A 22,003-nucleotide genomic window follows, 5' to 3' on the forward strand; every position below is an offset into this window, starting at 1 on the left:
CTTTTCTAGTAAACATTGCCAAAATGATATACAAATAATGCTTTTCTTCACTCAGTGCAAAATCAGTGCCACAAATAAATACAAAACCTTTACTGATTGAAAGGAAACAAGATGACAAAAAGTTTAGTAAGGAAATGAATCAAGGCAATCTGTAAGGAACTGAATCATAGACCAATGTCTTACCAATATCATTTGTGTTCACAACACTGCACATGTAGTCTATGGAAGATTTTTATTTGATTTCTTTTTTTTTTTATTTTTTTTTATTTTTATGAGAGGCTTTCAGGAAACTAACTAAGTCACTGTAGCTAATGATGGCTGAAACGTTTTCCAGTGGAACACAGTAATCCAGACCACTTGCACTGTTTTATTCAACCCTGCGCATATCTTAACAAACGGTTTCCAGGCTTCATAAATTGATGTCTAGCAACATAATTAACATTCTAGTCCTTGAGTAAATATCAGTGGTCCTTTTGGGCTCCTGCAGGCGCACCTTTTGCATAACAGTTTGCCTTTCACGGCCTATCTGCGCATCACTGCGAATGAAACTGTAGTTCTTTTAATGGTCAGAGCGTAAGTGGAGGACATCTGGGTAAACAGACAACGCAAACCTTTCTGCTATTCTGAACAATCAACGTGTTGTGCTCCTGTCTTTGTCAACCCGTTTCTTAGGCTGCATTTTTTTTTAAACAAACTTCAATGTAAAATAATAATAACAACAATACATTGTATGTCCCACAGTAACTGGACAGCAGATTTAATTCAAAATCATTTGTTAATATTTCAATGACAATGTACAATCTAATATAATACACAATGCAGCATTTCTTTCATCAAAAAAAAAACAAAAAAAACTTTGCATTGAAAATGCTTGACTTGTTTGTTAAGGCCACTATTTGGTCATATTCATGTTTTAGATAATTATCCATAATTCTCTATCATAATATATTTGCATTTTTCTGATACTCCTTTTTAAACATAAAAGCATGATGCTGCTCCACATTCTTTTGAATGCAAAAGATCTTAAGGTAGCACTACTTAAAAGGTTCCCATAAAAGATGACAAGCCTTTGGCACAATCAGCATAAATAAGATCTCAAGAGTGTTCTCAAGGCAGCACACACATATCATTTTAGTGCCTTGAATAAGAGTGTTTTCCATATCTTTCAGAAATGAGAACTACATTACCTGTGTAGTGTGTACAGACTGTATAAATAATCCAGTCTTTTCAACAGCAAAGATAAAGTGAGGCCATTTGTGGCAAGTTAATTGGAGAATTTATCAGCCATTACAAGGTTTCAAACTCATCTATTCTCTGCCTGGTGCTGCCAGTGCGGATCTGACGCAGCGTATTGTACTTGTCCCTCCCGGCTTTTACAATTTCTTTGTGCAGAATGTCGTTCTTAGTCTTCTTAGTGTCATCTTGGGCCTCTGCCAGCTCAGAGTTCAGGGCCTAAAAGCAATTTAGGATTACGAATTAGTCACAATGTACATACAAATGGGTCAATGGAAATATAGTTCATACTAGTGGTGTAACTGAACGCATGGATTCTTGATATGAAAGCAGTGATTTGATATAAATACATGAAGGAATCAGATAAATGTGGAATGTTGATTGTAAACAAACTGTATGAATAAATCATGTCTTTAATTGAACAGACTAATCTAATTTAGGATATAAAGGCTTAAAACTCTAAGCAAATTGTAAATCGTTGTAGTTTTCTGAGCAGAAACTGGTTAATAAATGATACAGTGAAATATAACTAACATAAACTGATCAGTCTTTAGGTGTAAAAAGAAAACTAGACTCTGTTGGAAAGATTCAATGAACCAATGAGATGAATAAAAATCCCTACTGCAAATAAGTGTTATGTGTGTATATGAAGGTGAACAAACTTAAAAAGAATAAGACAACTCTTTATTTAAATGAATCTCCTGAATGAATGATATAATTATTCAAAATCCTCAAAACATTAAACATAACCTTCATAAAAAGTGAACTTACTGAACTTCAGTGAATCACTGTACAAGTAAGTGTTATGTATGTATATGTATGTGAATGAACTGAAAATAATATAAGACCAGTTTGAATTTCAAACAACTCTCTCCTGAATCAGATAAATCATAAACCCCAAAAGCGTAACAGGCGAGTTACCATGAGCTGTTTCTGTGTGTGCTCGTTCTCCTCTGCCTCTGGGATGTGCTCCTGCTCATTACGGTGGTCCTCTATGGCCTCCACATGGAGCTCAGCACTGTAGATGCTGTTGTTCTCCTCTTGATCATCATTATAGTTCCCTAAGGGTTCCTCCATCATGGTACGGGACATGGGAGCAGCCATGGGGGCAGCAGCCACAGGGGACGACATAATGTGCTGCAAGTCCTCACAGGTCTTTTCCAGATCGTCCTGTACCTCTTCAGCCTGAGAGAATTGGAGAGGTCCATTATAAGAACAAAAATGTATCCCTATTTTCCACTTTTATGACTTATGACGGATTCAAAAATCTAAATTAACCCAAAAATTTTGACCCCATGAGTATACTGTTCAAAACTCACACTGTTCTGCCATTCACTAGCTTCTTCTTCTTTGATTCTCCTGGCTTCCTCCAGCAAGGCAGTCTCTGCATTGTATTCGTCCAGTTCTGCAGTGTATTCGTCCAGTTCTGCAGTGTATTCGTCCAGTTCTGCTGCCTATACATGTATAAAAATCAAGCTTCAGTTGACTAACAATCCATCACAGAATATGTAGATGTTCACTGTTTAAAGGGGTCATGTGATGCGATTTCAAAAGACAGTATAAGCCATTATAATCAGTAATTATGTCCCCACTGGATGAAACAAATGCCTCGTTTTTTAATGGTTTTGTCTCGTCTAGTGATGTCCGAATCGCGAACAATCTTTCTATTGAACCTGACCTGCTTAGTGTACCAGTCAAACCATTTCACCAAATCAGACTGAATCGTTTGCAACACATTGCATTACACATAATACACATAATAATGTTCTTTTTAGCAGCATCATATGACCCCTTTAAGGTGTGTTTTGTGTGTGTAAAGGTGTCCCGCGCTCACTAGCTGCTCCTGAGGTTTCATCTGGTCCTCATCTTGCCTGGCCAGTTGTTCTTCATCCATCAGCGCCTCCTGTCTCTCAGCCTCCTCCTCCACCCGCTCTCTGTCTTCCTCCAGTACACGTGGGCTCTCAAACTGCTCTTTCAGATCTGAACAATACACAAAATCAACCATAGGGAGGCAGCAGTCACTCACTTTATGTTTTTAAATATTCAACATTTAAAGATACATTTAATTAATGAAATATATACAATTCATAAATATGTCACACCACAGCACTGTCTTGTGTTTTCATTCCTCATGTTCTCTGCGTGACCTAGTTTCTGTCTCGTGTTGATTGTCTCATTATGTTCAGGTGTGTCTTGTCAATTACCCTCATTATCGTTCCCCTTATAAGTTGCATTCAGTTCAGTGTTTGGTTGTCCGGTCTCGTCGACTTGTACGTCTGTTTCTGCCGTCTCCTCATGGAGTACCCCTATGTGGATTATTAAAGACTTTGTATCGTCATCATCTTCCTCGTTTATGACCTTCTCTCCCATACATAAATATGCAATGTAATAATGCAAAGTATTATATAAATGTTTGTTTTTTTAACTATCTATCTATCCAAGAAAATATGTATTACTATATTAAAGAGATCAGATATGTAGAAACATTTCCTTGCCTCTCTCAAACGTATTGGACTGCTCTTCAAACTGGTGAAGTTTCATCCTCATCTCCTGATTCTCTCTCTCCTCCCGCTCCTTTTCTTTCTCCGTTGCCTCCATTTCCTTTTCCTCCATTTCCAACATGGCACTGGAAATAAAGTTAAAAAAAAAACAGGAAGAAAACACATTTAATTATGTACTCTTTGTGGGGGGAAATAATCTTCACAAATGGAAAAATATACAACATAAATAACACACAAAAAGACAAATCGTTTATTGGCCAGTACATTTTTTTTTAAATGAGTGATGATCTGCCCTGAGCTGGTGTCTTGCTGGTCATTGATAATGACGCTCTCTGAGCAATGAACATTGTGTCCTCACCTCTCCATCTGTCTCTGCTCTTTCTCCTCTCTGTCTTGATCCTTCATTTGCTGCACCTCAGTGGTATCAGCTTCCCTGCGCTGCAAGTAAAGTTCATGGTTTCCCTTGCACAGCTCCACGATGTGCTTGTTCATACACTGATGAGACGCACAGAACACAAAGTCCTGTAAGAACAAGAGAGAGATCAGAATGGGTCACATTTCATAATGTCGTCTGCATAAATAGGATGGTAAATATATTCCAACCAGCCTTTATGATTGAAAAAAAAAACATACATTTGAATAGACTTCTCATATGAAGAATGTTAACATTAATAACATAAAAAATATCAGGGCAGGGGGTTCAGATGTCCTAATATAATGATATAAAGAAAAAAGACTCAGAACACTTGATTGACTAGTGTGTGTGTGTGTGTGTGTGTGTGTGTGTGTGTGCTCTTGTTTTTGTGACATATCAGGACACAACTCTGTATAATGACATGGCTATGACACAGGTATTACAAGGAGAGGGTGACTTATGAGGACATAACCCATGTCCCCATTTTTCAAAACGCTTATAAACTATACAGAATGTTTTTTTTTTTTTTTTTTTTTTTTTTGAGAAAGTAAAAATGCACAAAGTACACACACACAGACACATTTATTTATTTATTTATTTATTTATTTATTTATTTATTAATTTAAGAAAATAAAGATTAAGATTTATATTCAAGGTGTTAGAAAAATACATTATTTTACTATTATAACTTGAAATAGTTACTCCACATGACAATTCTCATTTAATCATTAAATTGAAATTATAATTTTTTTAAGTATAAAAGTTTTTCAAAGCCACATGGAAACCAGCATTAATACAAAGATTTAATTTCATAATATCTCGATTTTTAAAAGACTTTTCCTTTCTTCATCTTCTAAGATGTTATTTGCCATTGGCCCACACAAACAATAATTCCAGATGAAAAAAAAGACATAAAATGATTGATGCAACTACTTACAGGAGCTTTTCTGTCAGTGGGTTTGATTATGAACTTCTTGTCATCAAATAAAACGTTGCTTATTTCACTCCAAGGGAATCCAATCTTTGGAGTCAACCTAAGTAATGAAGAACAGCCAAAATGTATTTCATGCAACTGACCGTTTTTAATTTTCTTTTTTGTGTTTCTCAATAAACATTAGAAAAATCACAGACTTTGCAGCCCATTAGTCCTTAGGTGCAAAGACCTCTCAATAAAGCACAATGTGTTAGTGTTGACTTGTTTGGCTTGTTTCATTAACCACACAATCATGAGAGCTGCCACGCTGGCACTGTTTCTAAAAAACCAAGCCCTGCTCTTAAAAATGTTTACCTCTCCTCTTTTCCATAGATGTAAAGTCCCAATGCATCTACGCCTAACCACAGGTCTGTTCCTTTCTTGTTCTTGATGTCAAAATAGTTGATGCCATACATTTCCAAATCCTGTGAGATCTTTAGATACTCCAGCATGGCATCTTCCCTGATTATGAAAAATGTAAAGAAATTATAAACTTGTGGAGCGACACGAAGGCAAGCTGAATGGCAGCATATAAGTCCAACTCACTTGAGCATGCCTCTGTGCTCCTCGTGCCAAATCTGGATCCTCTCCTCCCATTGTTCTTCAGAGAGTTCGTGCTGGTCAAGCACTCTGAAAACACAGAATATCATATCTACACACCTTCCATTTGGAAACATGAACCATGGTTTTACTACATATAAATCCTAAAAAACATGGTTATTATAGTTAAACCAAGGGAACCATAAATAAGCCATTGTTTTGCTACACTAACCATAGTTTAACTGTAGTATTTGTAGTAAAACTGTGTTTATACAAATGATAATCAATCAAAAAAAAAATACATTATTACTACTTTTACTATAATAAATCCATGGTTAATCTACGAATCATATGACTAAAGTGTTTTGACCATGTAACATAAATATATTTGGGGCCAAAATATGAATAATTTCTGTCTATTTAGAGTCTTCAGAGTTTCAGTTTTCTTTATCAGTAATTAAAAGTGGCCAAAACATGCAAATGCCGTTGCAAATTCTTTGTAGATTACGATTATTATATTCTAAAAAAAATATGTAATATGTTTTCATGCATTTCTTTTTCTGGAAACTTGTATAAATTAATAAATATATATACTTGTTACACTTGCAACTTTACGTGTTTTAAGTGATGTTAATTTTATATTGATTTTCACATGTGGTGGAATATTAAGTAGCTTCTTGTTTGTTTGTTTCTTGTAAATGTTTGTTTATGCTTTTAATAAAGCTAAATAGAAGTCTCTCAAACATACCTAAAAAGATTTTTAGATGGTTAGAAGCAGCACCAACAATAAGCATAGATAAGTGCAGATTTTTATGGTTATTTTATTTTTACATGAATATATAGCAACAATAGTGAAGTGATTTCAGTAAAATTCTGAATAAAGTACACTTTTTGTAACACGTTACTATTAAACCTAGTAAAAGTCTGTTATTTTAGCTGAATTCTGATCATTTAGTTTGGAATTACTAAATGAATACAAAACTCTGCATTCTCCTCACATGTCCAAATGATGTCAGCTTTTACATTCTTAATGAAAATATGTTTAGCCAACTTGATTATAATCTGTGTTGATTCTTTTATTTATTTTTATTTAATTGTTTTCTAATTAAGCAATTTAAAGGTACAGGTTGTAGGACATGCCACTAGAGGGCGCACTACCAAAACAATAACAATCGTGTGGTTTGATGGCGCTAAGAAGGAGCATGGAATGATGGGATTTGTTGTCTTCTACCCAACCGCTGACGGCCATCAACCAGACGGAAATATAAATCATGGATTTAACGTGAGTTCAACGATTTGCATGAGTAGGTTACATAAAAAGTCAATGCAAAGACCTGATCAGACTATGAATCAGACACGTCCTCGCGTGGGTCTAGAGACGTGATGCCCCGCGTTTGGCCTGTATGCCCCATTATACTAATCTTGTTGATCGTTATAATAGCATATGTTTTCTGTAAAGATACGAATCAAAACTACTCGCTTGTCGAGTGAATCACAAGCGAGATCGGCATCTTTCTCTAGTTGAAGTTTGTTGCGAAGCTACTTCCGCATTTGTCCTCGACACTGTTGTCATGTGGTTTCTACGTCAGTAAAGGAGGTAGCAAAGAGTAACTAACGTCATTGACAGGCGACTGCACTGCCCCGTGTCACTGTTTAGAATGGGAATTAGTAGAGATTTTGTTAGTAATCAGCTGGACAAAATATATAACACTGGCCTAGTGGGTTTTGGATATTTTACTGCAAATATCTTACAAATTGTACCTTTAAGCCAGAGTCCTCAGTTATATTCCTAGAGATCTTCAGCATGCCTTCCTGCGAGGTGCCGCACCGACCCCAATCAAAACCCCAATCTGACCCAGCTAATTAAGATCTTCAGGAACCCTTGATAATTACAAACAGGTGTGTTGGAGCAGGGCTCGAACTGAACTTTACAGGAAAGTAGACCTCCAGGAACATGAACAAGCACCACTTGCGGTATGCGAGTAATTTCTGATCACTAGAAAGCAGTGAATGAATGTTTTTTGAGTAGTCTCCACACTCACCTCTGAGGCAGGAGCCGCTCACTCGTTAGGTATCCAGGTCTGTGGGCTTCTGGTGAGTGGTCTCCAAACTTGGCCTGAACAGAATAAGAGGCCAGCAGAACGGCTGTCTCTGAGGGGCAGTAGACCTCATCGCTCAAGATGCTCTCCTTCACCTGCAGGAAGAAAAGCTTTTTCGTAATGTCCTCAATCAGCTCCTCAGACACCTCTTCAGGGTAGTACTTGACCCGAAGCTTGAACTGCAGAGGGTTTTCTTCCTTCACCTCTTGAGAGGACACCTACGGAATCAGAATGAAGAATGAATGTTGGGTTGTGGCACACAAAACTCTGCGAATGCACAAGTGGTGATCAAAGTAATATGAAATGGTAGGTAAAAAATAATTTTAGGTTCCTCCAAGAAACTATGTGTTTGCTCACAAAAGCCAGTTTTCACAAATACAAATATTCCTCCCATGTATTTTACCCCCCCCATCACTATATCCCTTTAGAGTCTCTTTATTGGGTATATAAGTGACAGACGTTTCTTTTGAATGTCGTTGGGCACATGCAATGTTACAATTTGTTTGTAACATGAACGTTTTGTATTATGGAGTATTAATATACAAAGCCAATGACTATATGGCAAAGTTCAGTACAATGCTTATTTATATATTATTATACAGTGCAGATATTTTGGTTATGATATGTATTACTATATGATGATATGTATTTGAGGTGATTCAAAGCTAGAGTGAATTTGAAAAACCTGAATTTCAGTCCCCCTACTGCATTATAAGCAACAGTCTTAATCAAATGTTGTAGGCATCCAGCAACATGTTGAATCACATGTCAGAAGGTGAGCCTTCAGAGCAGTAAATGTAAGAGTAGTAAAATAAGGCTAACACCTACATCTCCACCTATAGATAACATATACTTAGAAACATCCCTGTGCAGTTTCTAGGGTATTTTGAATGTTTGCTATGGTGGTTAAATGCTTACTCAAGTCAAAACAGCCCACTCCTACATTTATGATATTTTAGTCTATATTTAGTAGATATGAGTTGGGTGCCAGTAAATCTATGGGATTGTTTTGTCTGTTTTATCATCTTCCATGCAAAAATCATGAGCTATATCAATTCCCTCCTCATTACGCTACACAATTTATGGTATCATTCAAATCAAAGCATTGTTAATATTAAGTGGATATTTTGTTTAAGTGCAGGAAGATGTTTTAAAATATGTATATATATAAAAAATAAAAAAATAAAAATAATACCTTGTCGTCCAGGTTGAGCCATGTCAGAAAGCCTTTGGTGTCTGTGTACTGCAGGCCAAAGTAGCAGACCTCACGCAAACCCACCAACTTAACCACCTGAACAGATCAACACAGACGATAAAGTGACTAAGCCAATACTAAATGCATGAGAACAAACTGGCATACATTTAAAACATACATCTACATCTAATCACCCTTGATAAACACCATGACGTTGTGTTTTAGGTCAAGCAATGGGAGTCTCGTCTTAGTTGATTAGAATAGGTACTCTACTTAATATTTAGCTATTAGTTATTTTATTTCCCAGCATGCAGAATGAAGCTAAACATGTTTAACACCTGCTGCTAAAGTCCAGGAAGTGAAATATAACTTTTTAAATAAAGTTTTTATCATGTTTCGAATTCAGAGGCCTTTGAAATGTGTGTACGATACAGTAATCGGTATAGGGTTAAAAACTACATAAGACAGGTGATTCTTCACATCGTCTCACTGGGTTAGCTTTAACAAAAAATCATCCTGGAGGATTTCAGGAGGCTTTGGCTGTTGCTTACCTGCTCAAAGAGCTGTTTGCCTGTTGCATCCGACTGGATTGCAAATTCCAGCTCGCTGTCCATCGTGTTGACACGGACACTGATCTGCAGAGGACAAATATAAGTGAGTGTTTTTCCATCGTCACTGAATCAGACAAAAATGTGATGGTATTTGAACAGAAATGTTAAATATCCCATTAAGCAGAACAGATTTTTTTTAAAATGTTCATTTAATTAAATATTTCACACTACATTATTATTATTATTACCATTATATATTTTTTTTTATTTCACTAAAAAACTTTCACTTTGACTTTTCATTGGGAATAACCATTGAATTTATGGTGAAAATCTATTACATTTAATTAGACTTCACATGTGCTCTCACAGTCAAATGTAGATGTTTTTATTAAATAATACAATTCACTATACTTTATTTTGAAAATCAATAAACCAGTGAATATGTCCACTTTGATTCTCAATCTCAGTTTTAGTTAGAATTCACGTATAGCAATGTTAATAAAAAATTGCAATGAATTTGAAAGTACAAGGTCTCTGATCTTCTGAGTAGAGTACGGCGTTACTTCATGAAAATGAACCTTTATCAGCAAGCCCTTAGATAAGGCACAATAGGAGTTTATGACTGCTGCCACTACTCTAAATATGACAACCATACTACATGCATAATTCACATGATACATTGATTAGCACATGCTTTCAAAAATCTTTTGGGTTTTGTCTCTAAGTGACAACAAAGCTGCTTATTCCTGGCAACTTCAGCTTGTCCTTATAGAAAATAAACAGTGATCCCAATGGCAGCATGGCTGATATAATCTCTAATCTTCAAAGCTTGTCCTCTCGGTTGGGTTTGGCCTAACAATGGAAGCGACTGCGTGAGTGCTAGTGTTTAATCCAGCAGTCGCCACCTCCATGAGCAACCATCAGGACTGCAGATTTATCTAACAGGAGGAAAGACTCAAAGTACGTCATAACACAGCGTGCACGTCTCATTTGCCTGAAGGGTGCTAACACACTCCCCTCAAATCACAGATAAGTGTTTGTGCTCAAGTAATTCTTCATAGGCTTAGAGAAGCTTTAGGCTTATATTAGATTTATTAAATGCATTTGGATAATTCACAAATGGAAATGGATATGAATATTCTGGTTAACATGTATGCGTTCTTATATGCTATATCTAGTCACTATTTCTTTTTATCACCCTTTTTCTGTAGAATTTTAATGGTTTTGTAATGTTTTCAAATTAAAAATATTGTAAAAAAGCATAAGTACAAATATTCCCTGAGTCCCTTCATTAGTTCATGAAAGCTGAATAAACAATAATCATACAGTTAGGGTTTAAAGTATGTCTGTGATCATCCTGTATTGAGGATGATTTATTTTTTACAATTCAATCAATCAAATTGAAATGAAATACATATTTTCTAAAAAAGTGTATTGTTTGATAATAGACAGAGTTTTTTATTTCATTTTAACAAAATAATTCATAAATTAATACAATAATAATATGCTATTCAACCATGGGAACAAACTTAGCAATGTTTTATTACCGTATTTTTCTCTTATCTTATAGATAAGGATTATTCCATATAAAATTTTATTATGTTTTTTATTATGTTTTCAGAAATGCAAACCGTTAACAAAAATGTCTGTGAAATTAATGTCCTGGCAGAAAATGTATAGTATGTTTTATTTATTTATATTATTATTATTATTATATATTTTAGACTGCTTTCTCGTAAAGAATAAAATATACATTTCAGCATTCGCTGAAAGATCTAAAAATGTTTACAAATTATAAAGAATTTAAAAAAGTTGATGAATAAGCTGGTTTACCAGTTATCGATCTTGAATGTTGAAAGGATAATAATTAGAGTGATATTAAAACCTGTTAATCAAATACTAACGTCAAAAATATATTTACAGCAGCACAATCTGCATCTAGCTAATCTTTTACTTTCGCAGCATGAACATGCAGCATGTTCTTATCCTCATTAAGTCTAGTTAATGTATAAAGACTCATTCATGTTAACCATCAAATTAATAGTAGTATCCTTCTAAAGTTTGAGGTAATCACCACAACTTGGAATATAAAAATTATAATATAATTTCAAGAATAAACACTAATTATAGGCATAAATAACAATTACTTCTCAAAATAATAATACTATAAAGGTAATATAGCAATACATTATATATATATATATATATATATATATATATATATATATATATATATATATATATATATATATATATATACTTAAGACTCTCTTTTGTTTTAACATCATGGATTTTGTCAATCAGACCACATTACAAAACTATTAAATAAAATATGAAACTGACGTTAAGCTATGAAACTTATTTTTAATGTGGGAGTCTTTATGACAGAGGCCTGTTGTAAGACACACCTCAGAACAAGACAGGATTCAACAAATGTATCAACATTAAACATAACATTATTCTAGAAATAAGCATGGATTAATATATGGGATATTGTAGCCTAGAAAGATCATTCTCAAAATCCTTGTGTAATACAGATATTTTACATAATTGTTCCCATTAATGAAACTGTAGGCTCGTTTTTTTTCCATGTACTTAACCTTTATGTTTTTAATAAAAAGAAAAGAACTACTTGCAGGATTTGGAGGCATTGTCAGTCTTGTGTGAGGACGAGCTGAAGAAAACAAACAGAGACGCGCGCCGTGCTCGCGAGCGATCTGAACAGTGAGCACTAGACTCTTTTATGAGTCATTTTCGATTGATGGTGGCAAAGTCTCGCCCCAGCAGATACGATAAATGAGTTCACATTAGACCACTCGAGTTAAAGCGTGCCAGCAGCTGTAAATTCAACCTTTGATCGGGCTCGCCAAATGACTCCATGTTCGTTTAAGAGGACACAAGACACTGCTTTAAATCAGTGAATCAGTGAATCTTTTAGGGCGGCTACTGAATCAACATGTGACTCACTCACTGAACTGATAGTTCCATGTAAATAAATCATCGCTTCAGTATAATCATTAGACGGCTCCTACTAGATATCTCAATGCTGAATCGTTGATTCTTTTAATTTCTTGTTTAATACTGTGAAGAAGCAAAAAAATATGTATTTCTTAAATAGTTTTTGGCTCTGAAGGTGGGTCCTGACATGAAAAAGTTTGCAAACCCCTGATCTACTTCAATTACATTATCTAATTCTGTGTGTGACGTTTTGGGCTCACTGTAGACAATAGTGAATTTTTTTTAACATTATTTTTTTTGTATAAGTTGCATTTTCTTAAATTATAATAATAAAATGATTGTTAAATACTTTTTTTCTTAGTGACTCATAAAGTGTATGGCAACTTGACTTTAGCTTTATGTTGTCTTTATTTCATGCGAAGATGAGAAGACATACATATGATTTGCATTGTTTTTAAGCATGCACATTAGTTCTGCAAACATTGCACAAAAACTTAAATTCTATGTAGTGAATTTTCCTCAAAGTGCCTTTCAGTCACATTTTTGGTTTTGGGGTGCTGTAGAATCAAAGCACAGAGGGCATGAACAACACATTGTCACGAAAGACTGGACAAAAATGAAGAATCAAATTCAACATATTCAGCACAACTGAATTGCACTTGAAACCCTGAAATGTTAACGCCTCATTATGAGGTCATATGCAAAAGACATTTCCCCTCCACCAAAAAAATCAAAAACAAATAATACAAATGAACAATACATCAGACATATGTCTCTCTGAGGTCTTTCTGATTGCACCAAACTGGCATTGATGCTTCATACCCAGGTTCAGATGTGGTCCTCTGTCTCAACTTTGAGGAGAATCCACTCATACGATCACAACATGTCTCTTTATTGTCTCTTTTGTGGATATCGAAATGTTGTTTCCCAGAAGATAATCCCAATGTCTCTTCACTAGAAGATCTTGAGTAGCTGCACGTTTTCTTTGACAGACACCTGGCATCCTGTACAGTCAATGATCTACGGCTCGAGAGAGCGATGTGGGAATTGTCCTGAACGGCTTGCTGATAACTTGGAGGATTGCTTGGTATCCTGCTGTCCACCTGCTGAAAAACCTCCTGGCTACACAAGCGTCTCGGCTCCGGTTGAGGTTTCAGTACATCAGGTAGGGTCTGGCTGTGGCGTAGGGCTCTTTCGATGGCCCGTTTGGTGGAGCCGCTTCGCCCGAAGACAGTCCTGCTTCTGATGTGTGCGCTCTTCATGGATTGGGAGCGTTTTCTGGGGGTCTCTGAGCGATTCGGTGCAGGTGCCGATTGGCGGGTGGGGAATGAATGTTTGCGTTGAAGGGCTTTTCTCTGATTGCATGAAGACCCAATAAGAGGACTGTTATGGATAGAGTTCTCCGAAGAGCTGGAGAAACAACTCTCAAGTGAACTTGAAGAGTAATACGAACCGTCTTTAGAGGATGTCCTGCTCTTCCCCAAGCTGTTGCCTGCTCTAACCACAATACAGTCATCCGAGATCTGCTTTGTTAAGAGTTTGTCATAAAAGTCTGTTTCTGTCTGGCTCCTGGAGAGGGCAAGGTGCTGATGAACTCCCTCTTTGAGGTTGATTACTGGTTCTGAACGTCTGCGAATCAGTTTTTTTGTCCAAAGTTCCTCTGCGCTGGAATGTTTCTGGGATTTCTCTTCAGTGGCGGATTTGATAGAGTCCACGTCATCATCAGGGTCATTACTGTCGTACGCAGAGTCGTGACGGTGCGAAGAAATAGAGTCTGAAGGGGAAATCGAGGACAGATACTCATTAATTATCAAGTATTTTGCTTACATTTGCTTTGCTAAATATGTGCCACCGTATGTAAAGACTGCCTATACATTGGAGGAACCTGGACAGTTGGGAATTAGTAAGATTTTTTGAGGCTGTTGAAATAGCTTCCTCAATTTGAAATCAAGTGGGAATTGGATAGCCAATTGGATTTTGGAAGGTGCAACTGGACCCGCCTCTATCAAATTTTCATTGGTCAATGGATGTCTACAGTTTGTTTTAACAAATCAGCTATACAGTCCATACTGTTTTCATAGCTCTATACTTTTACTGTACGTCAACAATAATTATCTCTGTGTGTTTATTTTATTAAGAGACCATGTTAATTCTTCATCCCCATTGAAATGAATCTGCAGTAGTAACTCCAGTGCATAGGCAAAGACAAAATATTCAAAAATGTACCTTGGCTATCGCTGAGTTCATCTTCATCAGAGTCTCCAAAGAGTGTCAATGCATCCTCACCAAATATTTGAGGGCAGTTGTCAATGAGAAACTCAGTCAGTTTCGTCACCTGCAAATACAAGATACACATGAATTAATCAAAGGGCACATCAGCAACATAAAAGATCATGTGGGTTATGAAATCTCATTAAAATGGGTCAAAATAAGTCTGCATATGGAACTAGTTTTAAAGCTTTTCTTCTTGTTGTTTCAGTCACTACACTCACCTCTTCCATCTTTTCCATAGTGTCTGTTTTGAGCAAGTTGGGGGAAACACAAGTAGCCAGATTGGAGGAACTCATCTTGTTCTTATCTGCATTCTCACTTATGTGGTAGAGCAGAACCATAAAGTGCTTCAAGAGCTGAAAATTCGGCTCAGGAAGTGTGTTGATCATCCTAAAGTAAAACATGAAGGAAACCTGGTCACAATCACAGTTTATTTACCGGTACACTAAACACTTTTTATTCAAATATATAGATATAACTTACATTTTAAGTTCAGCACACTTCTGCTCTTGACCTTCCTTTTCCATTGCAGTCTTCCAGGATTTGTACTTCTCCACCATTAGCAAACAGCCAGGCAGTTGTCTAAGAAAATCCTGCAAATCAAAACACACATAATAGACAGGTGTTAATGATCAATTATGCATATTCTCGACTTTAGAATTGCTGTTAATCACATCAAATTAAATCATAGTGCACAAGGTTGTCCCTTACCTTGACAAGATCTGCAAGCAAAAAGACCGAATGCTCTTTCAGATCCACTTCTATCCCTTCGTTGAGCTGCGCCTTGATCTCTTTGAGAGCCCTGGCGTTCCCGGCCTTCCTGAACACCCCCTCAGTGGACAGACCCTTTCTCAGCAGCAATGTAAAGATATCCTGCAAAGGAAATTAAGACATTTGAAATACTAAAACCACATACACATAATACCAGATGTGTGTATGGTTTTGCATTGAAGTTCTATGGTATCACAAAATGACAATTCTTACCATAATTGCTTTGGGAGGACACCCATCTTTTTGACAGACATCAGACAAGGGTCGCCCAAACAGTGTGTTTTGGGGATGCTCCATGTTCTTTTTCTGTACTTGATGGAAGAATTTCTTCCAGCGCCTTTGGTTGATGTTTCCTGCTAAATATGAACAGACAGTATATTCTTTAAAAAGTACCAACATATGTTGATATTTTCTAATTTACAGTAAGCTGCATTTACACTTGTTTTTGTTTTGTTTGTTTGTTTAGTTTTATTTTTGTTTCTTCTTCTTCTTTTTTTTCTTCTCAACATGAAGATTCCAAAAAAACTATTAAAAAGCAATGACATTTCAAAGAACAGAAGTGAGACAGAAGTGAGACTTTCAGCTTACCATTGTGGGAGGTGTTGGTCAGATTGGCTTTAGTCTGCTGACTAAGGGAGAATCCCATATTCACTGGAACCTAATAGAAATGAAAGCAATCAATCAGATGAAGCAAAGCACTTAAGATGTATATCTAATTAAAAACAGAACTAAACATAGTAACTGGGGGATTCTGGGTTGGTGCAACAAGAGTTTAACAGAACAAATGCTTTGTAAACATCACATCTAAACCATGTCTAAGTGAGATTTATTGACATTTAACAGGTCAGGACTTTGTAGCATCCTATTGTAGGCTTTGTTCTCAACACTCAGCCTTAAAAGAATCCATAATTGCACTAATCTATCAATCAGAAGGCTTTAAGGAATGCTGTATGCGCAAGATCTTGGGATCAATACTTACATCTTTGGCTGGGATGCTGATTACGTCCATGCTGCTTTGGGTCGACGATTTGACAATAGGCTGAAGGAGAAAGAACAAAAGCCTGTCAATGGGATTTAGGGAAGTAAGTCAATTCAAATACGTAGTAATCAGTTTCCATGATGACATTAGAGACAATAGGTGTGTGAAAGTGTTTGGAGAAGGTGATAACTTACCACGCCGTGACCACTCAGCACCGTCATAGGTTTGTTGTGTTGTGATGACCAACAGATGCCGTCCTCTAGGTCAGAATACCTGATCGGTGAAAACGGGTTTATTTATTATTATAGCACTATAACAACTTAAATACAGAATGCAATGATAAAATCAAACTTTGCAAATCAACACATGAAGTTCATGGCACAAATAATGCATTAAAAAAATAAAATTAAATACATTTTAGTCTTCTAAAACATGACAGTTATTAGTAAAATATTAAGCTGTAATATAAATTACAGTAAAAAAAAATGTATGCATAAAATGTTAAACTCCATTATAGCTAACAGCTTCAAAACACTGAAAAAAATAACCAAGAACACATCACTATATTATAAAATACATGTAAATAAGTATGTTACTCACCACTCTAAAATTTTCAGTCGGGGTCAAACGGTGTGGGTGGCTGGAGAAAGCAACGATCTACATTGACTCAGGAGCAGAACAGACTCTATCAAGAGACTCGGACAGACTGAAGTGAGACAGCCCAGGCTCTACACAAAATGAAAGTGGGCGGGCAAAGGGGAAATTCTGATGTGCAATGGAGACAGGAAGCAGCATCACGGACTCCCACCATCAACACCTCTTTAGCTACAAATGGCAAGCCGTTGTGGCAGAGGGTGGAAAGTGTGATATCTACGTCACTCATGTGAGCATGAATGCAGCATGTAGCACGCGGGTGACAGAGTCTACGGCAATGAGAGAAAGTTCATATCAAATTACGTGATCAACAGGCTCAAAAACATGTATATCATGTTACATCTTTCTGTATTAGAATAAATCAGACATGGAAGTGAAGTCATAAACAATAGAGATTAATATCTTTAGATAGATAGATGCTTTATTTGTCATTTATTTGTCAAATTGTGTTTCACACGTCCACAGCTTATGGTTCAGTGCCTTGTAAAACAGTAAAACATTTTAAGAAATACTAAAACATAAATATTCTAGTAAAATTATTTAAAATACTTTAAATGTATTAAAATATAATAATAGAAAATAACCACAATAAAGTCACAAACTCTGATTTAGCAGCCTGACTGCTGTAGGAAGAAAGCTGTTTAGCAGATAAGTTGTTTTCCTCACTGCATCGATGTAAACAATCCATAAAATGGCCGTGTGTAGTCTTTCAGGATGCCACCAGCTCTCAGCACACAGTGGTCTGAGTAGAAGTCCTGTAGCTGTGGCAATGAGTCCAATAATTTTCTCAGCTGTTCTCACAGTCCGGCTGAGATTGTGTCTCTCCTCCACCGTATGCCAATCCCGGACGAGATGCAATAGGTCAACAGGCTCTCAGGTGTCCCTCTGTTAAACAGGGTCATGGCTAGTATATAGGAAGTTCCACTTTCTTCAGCCTTCGGAGAAAGTGAAGGCATTGTTGGGCCTTCTTGATGACAGCTGATGTCTTGTCGGTCAGATGGAGCGGTTTATGGTGAAGTTGGCGAACCCTCCTGAAGTCTATGACATGAGGCAGCAATCATTAACAGCTCCATTTAACTTGTTAGATAAAATGCAGGACAGTTATTCAGAGTTCTTTCTTTAGTTTCTGAAGGTTTTCTGGTAAATAGAAACATAATTGATCTTGGCCAGTGTTTACAGTAAAGGCGCTTTTACAATGATTCACTATTTTGCTGTAAATGTTAATGAGACCCAGGGGAATTTTGGTTACAAAAAGTAAACTATCATTTTGAGACTCTGAATCTGACAGTGTTTGCCGACTGACTCACTATCGTTCATGAAAACGTCCAGCCCCCATGTTTTTACATGAGATGCATAATAGGTCAATTCATTATGAAAATAAAAAAACTGCTTTGGACCAAATGGTTTTCAGCATACCCACCTACTGCTTACAGTCTCCTCAGAAATTGAGGTCACTGCCTTCTCATCAGGAGCTTTTTGATGTTTTGGAAAAGTCAATAAAAATCTATATCTGAAGTTTGAAGTTTATCTTTACTGGGCAGAACTAGATTTCTTGTCACACTTTTTATGCCAGTGAACACTTCTCATTAGGTTTGAATTATTTTATTTTTTTCTAGGCACATACCTTAGAGTTAAAAAATAGGTATTTCATAAAATAAATAAAATACACATTTTATTCATAAAGGATGCATTACTTTTACAGTATAAATAATTATGTTACAAAAGATTACTTTTTCAAATACTGTTTTTTTTTCAATCCTAAATATATATATATATATATATTAATTGAATAAACACAATTTTTTAACAGCTGTTTTCCAACTGCCTGACCCACATTAAACTTTTTTTTTAGACCAGATGACACCTGCCTGTGTGTTTCTTCAGAAATTCATAAACACATTGCATCTAGATTTCTTATTTGACACCAATATGACAGTCCGACAAGCTGAAATAACAAACTCTCTCTCTATCTCTCTCTATCAGATTCACGAGAAACATTTCTGGTCATTGAGGGCATTTCTTAAAGCTTAGACACAAACACTATAATTATGACTGAGCTGGCGTTTGAGTAAAAATGTTGTTGTGAAATGATATTTTAACGCTTAATTTGTAATATGAAACCTCTCACCACAAGCAATTTCAATTTCTAAATGAAGTGAATCACCAAACTTTCCTCTCATGTACAGTGATAGAAACCAAGAGATTTCATGCGTTTACAATTACAGACACTTCTTAAGCATTTAAAATGATTATTTAACATCATTTAATACATGTAAATGTGTCAAACAAATAAGCCTATGTCTTTTTTTTTTAATCACACCTGTAGGTGGCCACTTTGAATGACATTCAAAGCAGCCCACCGGGGAAAAACCCACGTGGGACAGTATGCATCATAATGTTTTCTATGATTGTAGGCTGAAAGACCACCAGACAACCTCAAATGTACACATGCCCACTTAAGAGTAAAGACAAAGGTCACAAACAACTATGATTCAAACTTTTGATTTGACTTTTAGATAGCTTTATTGGAAGACAATTAGTATATGCATCAAAACTCATCTTTAATGTTGAAACTGGGTTGGTCTTCGGGTTTGAAGTCTATATTGGGGCTGCCGTCCTCATTGAGAACGCGTCTGCTGGTGTATCCCACGATGGGGTATTTTACTTTGTATGTGCCCTTGAATATCTCCTCAAGAGACTGTAGTTGACTCTCAGTGAGGTCCGTCTAACAAATAGAAATAGTGTAAAAAAGTTAGTGCAGAAAAGTCTGGTGGAATCCAATATTCAGGTTTATATTAAGAAACTGAAACGAAATGTTTTTCTTCTGTGGCACAGTTGTGAATTTGTTAAAATACCCATCTTACAGTGTCATAAGTGAGGTCTGCTGGGTCAAGGGACATTTTGGCCACAGCTCTGGTTGAGTCTTTGCCCACAAGGGCATTATAAGGTGCTCCCTTTCCATAAAACTCTGAAAATAAAAGAAACACAACAGGGTTTCCACACACTTTGAACAAGAAACGCCCCTGTCATTCTTGATTACGTAAATCTATATAGACTGCCATCACGAATTACAATTTCTAGGTGATGAAATAGAGTAGAACTTAACATAACTGCACAATTTCACTATAAGAGTTCCCATGGCTCCTGGAACTTTATGCTAAATAGCCCTGGGAATCCCAGTTTATTTTTTTCCATTGTTGGAAAGTTAGTAGCCAAGTGGTTTACACAAATAGCAAAATAAGGAACAAAGCATTTGTCTATTAAAAATTACACGGATAGATGTAGTTCCTCTAACACGTTGATAACTTCCTCTAGCACACAAAAGCCCGGAGAACGTTGTTAAATAAAACATCTAACCTTTTCCAGCTGTGACGTCAAACACAACACCTTTAATGGCCATGTAAATTGGTTGTCCTTCCTGTGGGGGTGGGGGGCGTTTAAATATCTTTAGTAAATGCAATTTGCATTTAGTATTTGAAGAAATATCGACTAGTTCAGTGTTTGTGTGACACAACACGTAGCTTACCTCGCTCCCATCGTATCTTTGCAACTCCTCCTCGGTAAACAGACGCACCGGTTTTGATGCGTGTTTTATTTTACTTTCATTTGTTGAACAAATACTTAGTAAGATGTATAATACAACAATATGTGCATAAAACATCGTGGACTGTCGTGTTGAGGTTTATATGTTGTAGGAACCGAGTCTGCGGCAGCAGTTTCCTTGTTGTCATAGGAGGGTCTGGTTTCCATTCAGCCTATTTTATGCTGATCTTGGATCAGCTTTCACAATCAGATTTGTAAATGCTTTATTTGTTTTGAAACGGATTCTGTGAGTGGTGCTTGAGGACTTAACGGTCTTACATTTTAATGTATCGTTATTTTTGGTCCGAGACTTAGATTGTAACACTGTAACTTCTGCTTCGGAATTTTCTAAACTTCCAGCCGCGAGTTTCTGTTTCTCCGTTCACGTGAGGTGGTCCGGAAGTGACGCGCACTACTGAAACTTCTCCTTTTGAGCACGGTCCTCCTCGGGACTTTAAAATAGTGCATTCCCACGGTTTCATGGGGGATTATCCACAAAGTTTTATGAATCTCTACATTTACAACAACATTGAATCTTTTTTTTTTGTTTTGTTTGTAAAGTCCATGCATTAGAAAAAAAATCCAAGCCACGTCTTATGCAGGTTATGTTTTAAAATATCTTAATATTTATATGGAAAAATGAAATAACTGAACCCCAAAACATTTTTCAACATGGAATATTGTACAACTGACATATATTTCTACCGTCAGTTTATTACTGTAGCTTATGTGCTCTATTATGCCTTTGTACATTTAGCCCGTACTCATGCAATTACAAATAAAAAATGTATGGAGCAAAAACTGTGGAATTTTATACTTCAGACAAGGCTAGCTGCTTAGGATGTCATGTAAGCCTTCTTTCCGTTTATATGGTAATTGTTTTAGTCCTATACAAAAGCTGTGAAATTCATGGCTTAATCATCCTTACATTTCATTTCTTAAACTGATTTATACTTAAAATATAAGTGTAAAATGTTGTCACAAATGGTGTGCCCAGTGTTTAAGTGATAGGCTATATATATATATATATATATATATATATATATATATATATATATATATATATATATATACACACACACACACACTTGTTTTAATGCTAACCTGGAAGTGTAATTAACCTTCGTCTCATAATAATCTTTTGAATCGTTCGTCAAAAAGATTCATTAAGATTCGTTCAGTAACTTTTAAGGACTTAAGTTGAATCACTGAATCAGTAATTCAAACGATTGATTAAAACACCGATTTGTTCACTAACGAGACAAGCCTTCTATCATTCAT

General features: G+C 36.1%; 3 protein-coding genes across 6 annotated transcripts; all 3 read right to left on the minus strand.

Moving 5' to 3' along the window:
• Positions 1-726: 726 nt before the first annotated feature.
• LOC113060515 (radixin-like) lies at positions 727-12,344 on the minus strand. Of its 2 annotated transcripts, none has more exons than XM_026229477.1 (14): positions 12,144-12,344; positions 9,508-9,591; positions 8,957-9,052; positions 7,705-7,979; positions 5,669-5,752; positions 5,438-5,584; positions 5,087-5,183; positions 4,093-4,256; positions 3,729-3,859; positions 3,438-3,539; positions 3,068-3,225; positions 2,553-2,687; positions 2,155-2,418; positions 727-1,452 (listed from the first exon to the last, which is right to left on the minus strand). In XM_026229477.1, the coding sequence occupies exons 1-14, from the start codon at positions 12,156-12,158 to the stop codon at positions 1,288-1,290; spliced, it is 1,917 nt and encodes a 638-aa protein (XP_026085262.1). In that variant the 5' UTR covers positions 12,159-12,344; the 3' UTR covers positions 727-1,287. The 2 variants fall into 2 exon arrangements, with proteins under 2 accessions (XP_026085262.1, XP_026085263.1); XM_026229478.1 differs by having other exon boundaries at positions 3,068-3,213; positions 12,144-12,339.
• Positions 12,345-12,855: 511 nt separating this feature from the next.
• Positions 12,856-18,864, minus strand: LOC113060516 (T-cell activation Rho GTPase-activating protein-like). 3 transcript variants are annotated; one of them, XM_026229480.1, is made up of 11 exons: positions 17,743-18,862; positions 17,087-17,409; positions 16,681-16,759; positions 16,487-16,546; positions 16,096-16,165; positions 15,721-15,863; positions 15,448-15,609; positions 15,220-15,329; positions 14,958-15,126; positions 14,692-14,800; positions 12,856-14,239 (listed from the first exon to the last, which is right to left on the minus strand). In XM_026229480.1, the coding sequence occupies exons 3-11, from the start codon at positions 16,705-16,707 to the stop codon at positions 13,227-13,229; spliced, it is 1,863 nt and encodes a 620-aa protein (XP_026085265.1). In that variant the 5' UTR covers positions 16,708-16,759; positions 17,087-17,409; positions 17,743-18,862; the 3' UTR covers positions 12,856-13,226. The 3 variants fall into 3 exon arrangements, with proteins under 3 accessions (XP_026085265.1, XP_026085267.1, XP_026085264.1); XM_026229482.1 differs by having other exon boundaries at positions 15,721-15,860; positions 17,087-18,864; XM_026229479.1 differs by having other exon boundaries at positions 17,087-18,862.
• Positions 18,865-18,971: 107 nt separating this feature from the next.
• LOC113060517 (neudesin-like) lies at positions 18,972-21,102 on the minus strand. Its single transcript, XM_026229483.1, has 4 exons — positions 20,667-21,102; positions 20,498-20,558; positions 20,005-20,108; positions 18,972-19,865 (listed from the first exon to the last, which is right to left on the minus strand). Exons 1-4 carry the CDS (start codon positions 20,799-20,801, stop codon positions 19,689-19,691), a joined length of 477 nt encoding a protein of 158 aa, XP_026085268.1. The 5' UTR covers positions 20,802-21,102; the 3' UTR covers positions 18,972-19,688.
• Between the last annotated feature and the right edge of the window lie 901 nt (positions 21,103-22,003).

The sequence above is a fragment of the Carassius auratus genome, chromosome 42 (genome assembly GCF_003368295.1).
Source record: "Carassius auratus strain Wakin chromosome 42, ASM336829v1, whole genome shotgun sequence".
NCBI lineage: Eukaryota > Metazoa > Chordata > Actinopteri > Cypriniformes > Cyprinidae > Carassius > Carassius auratus.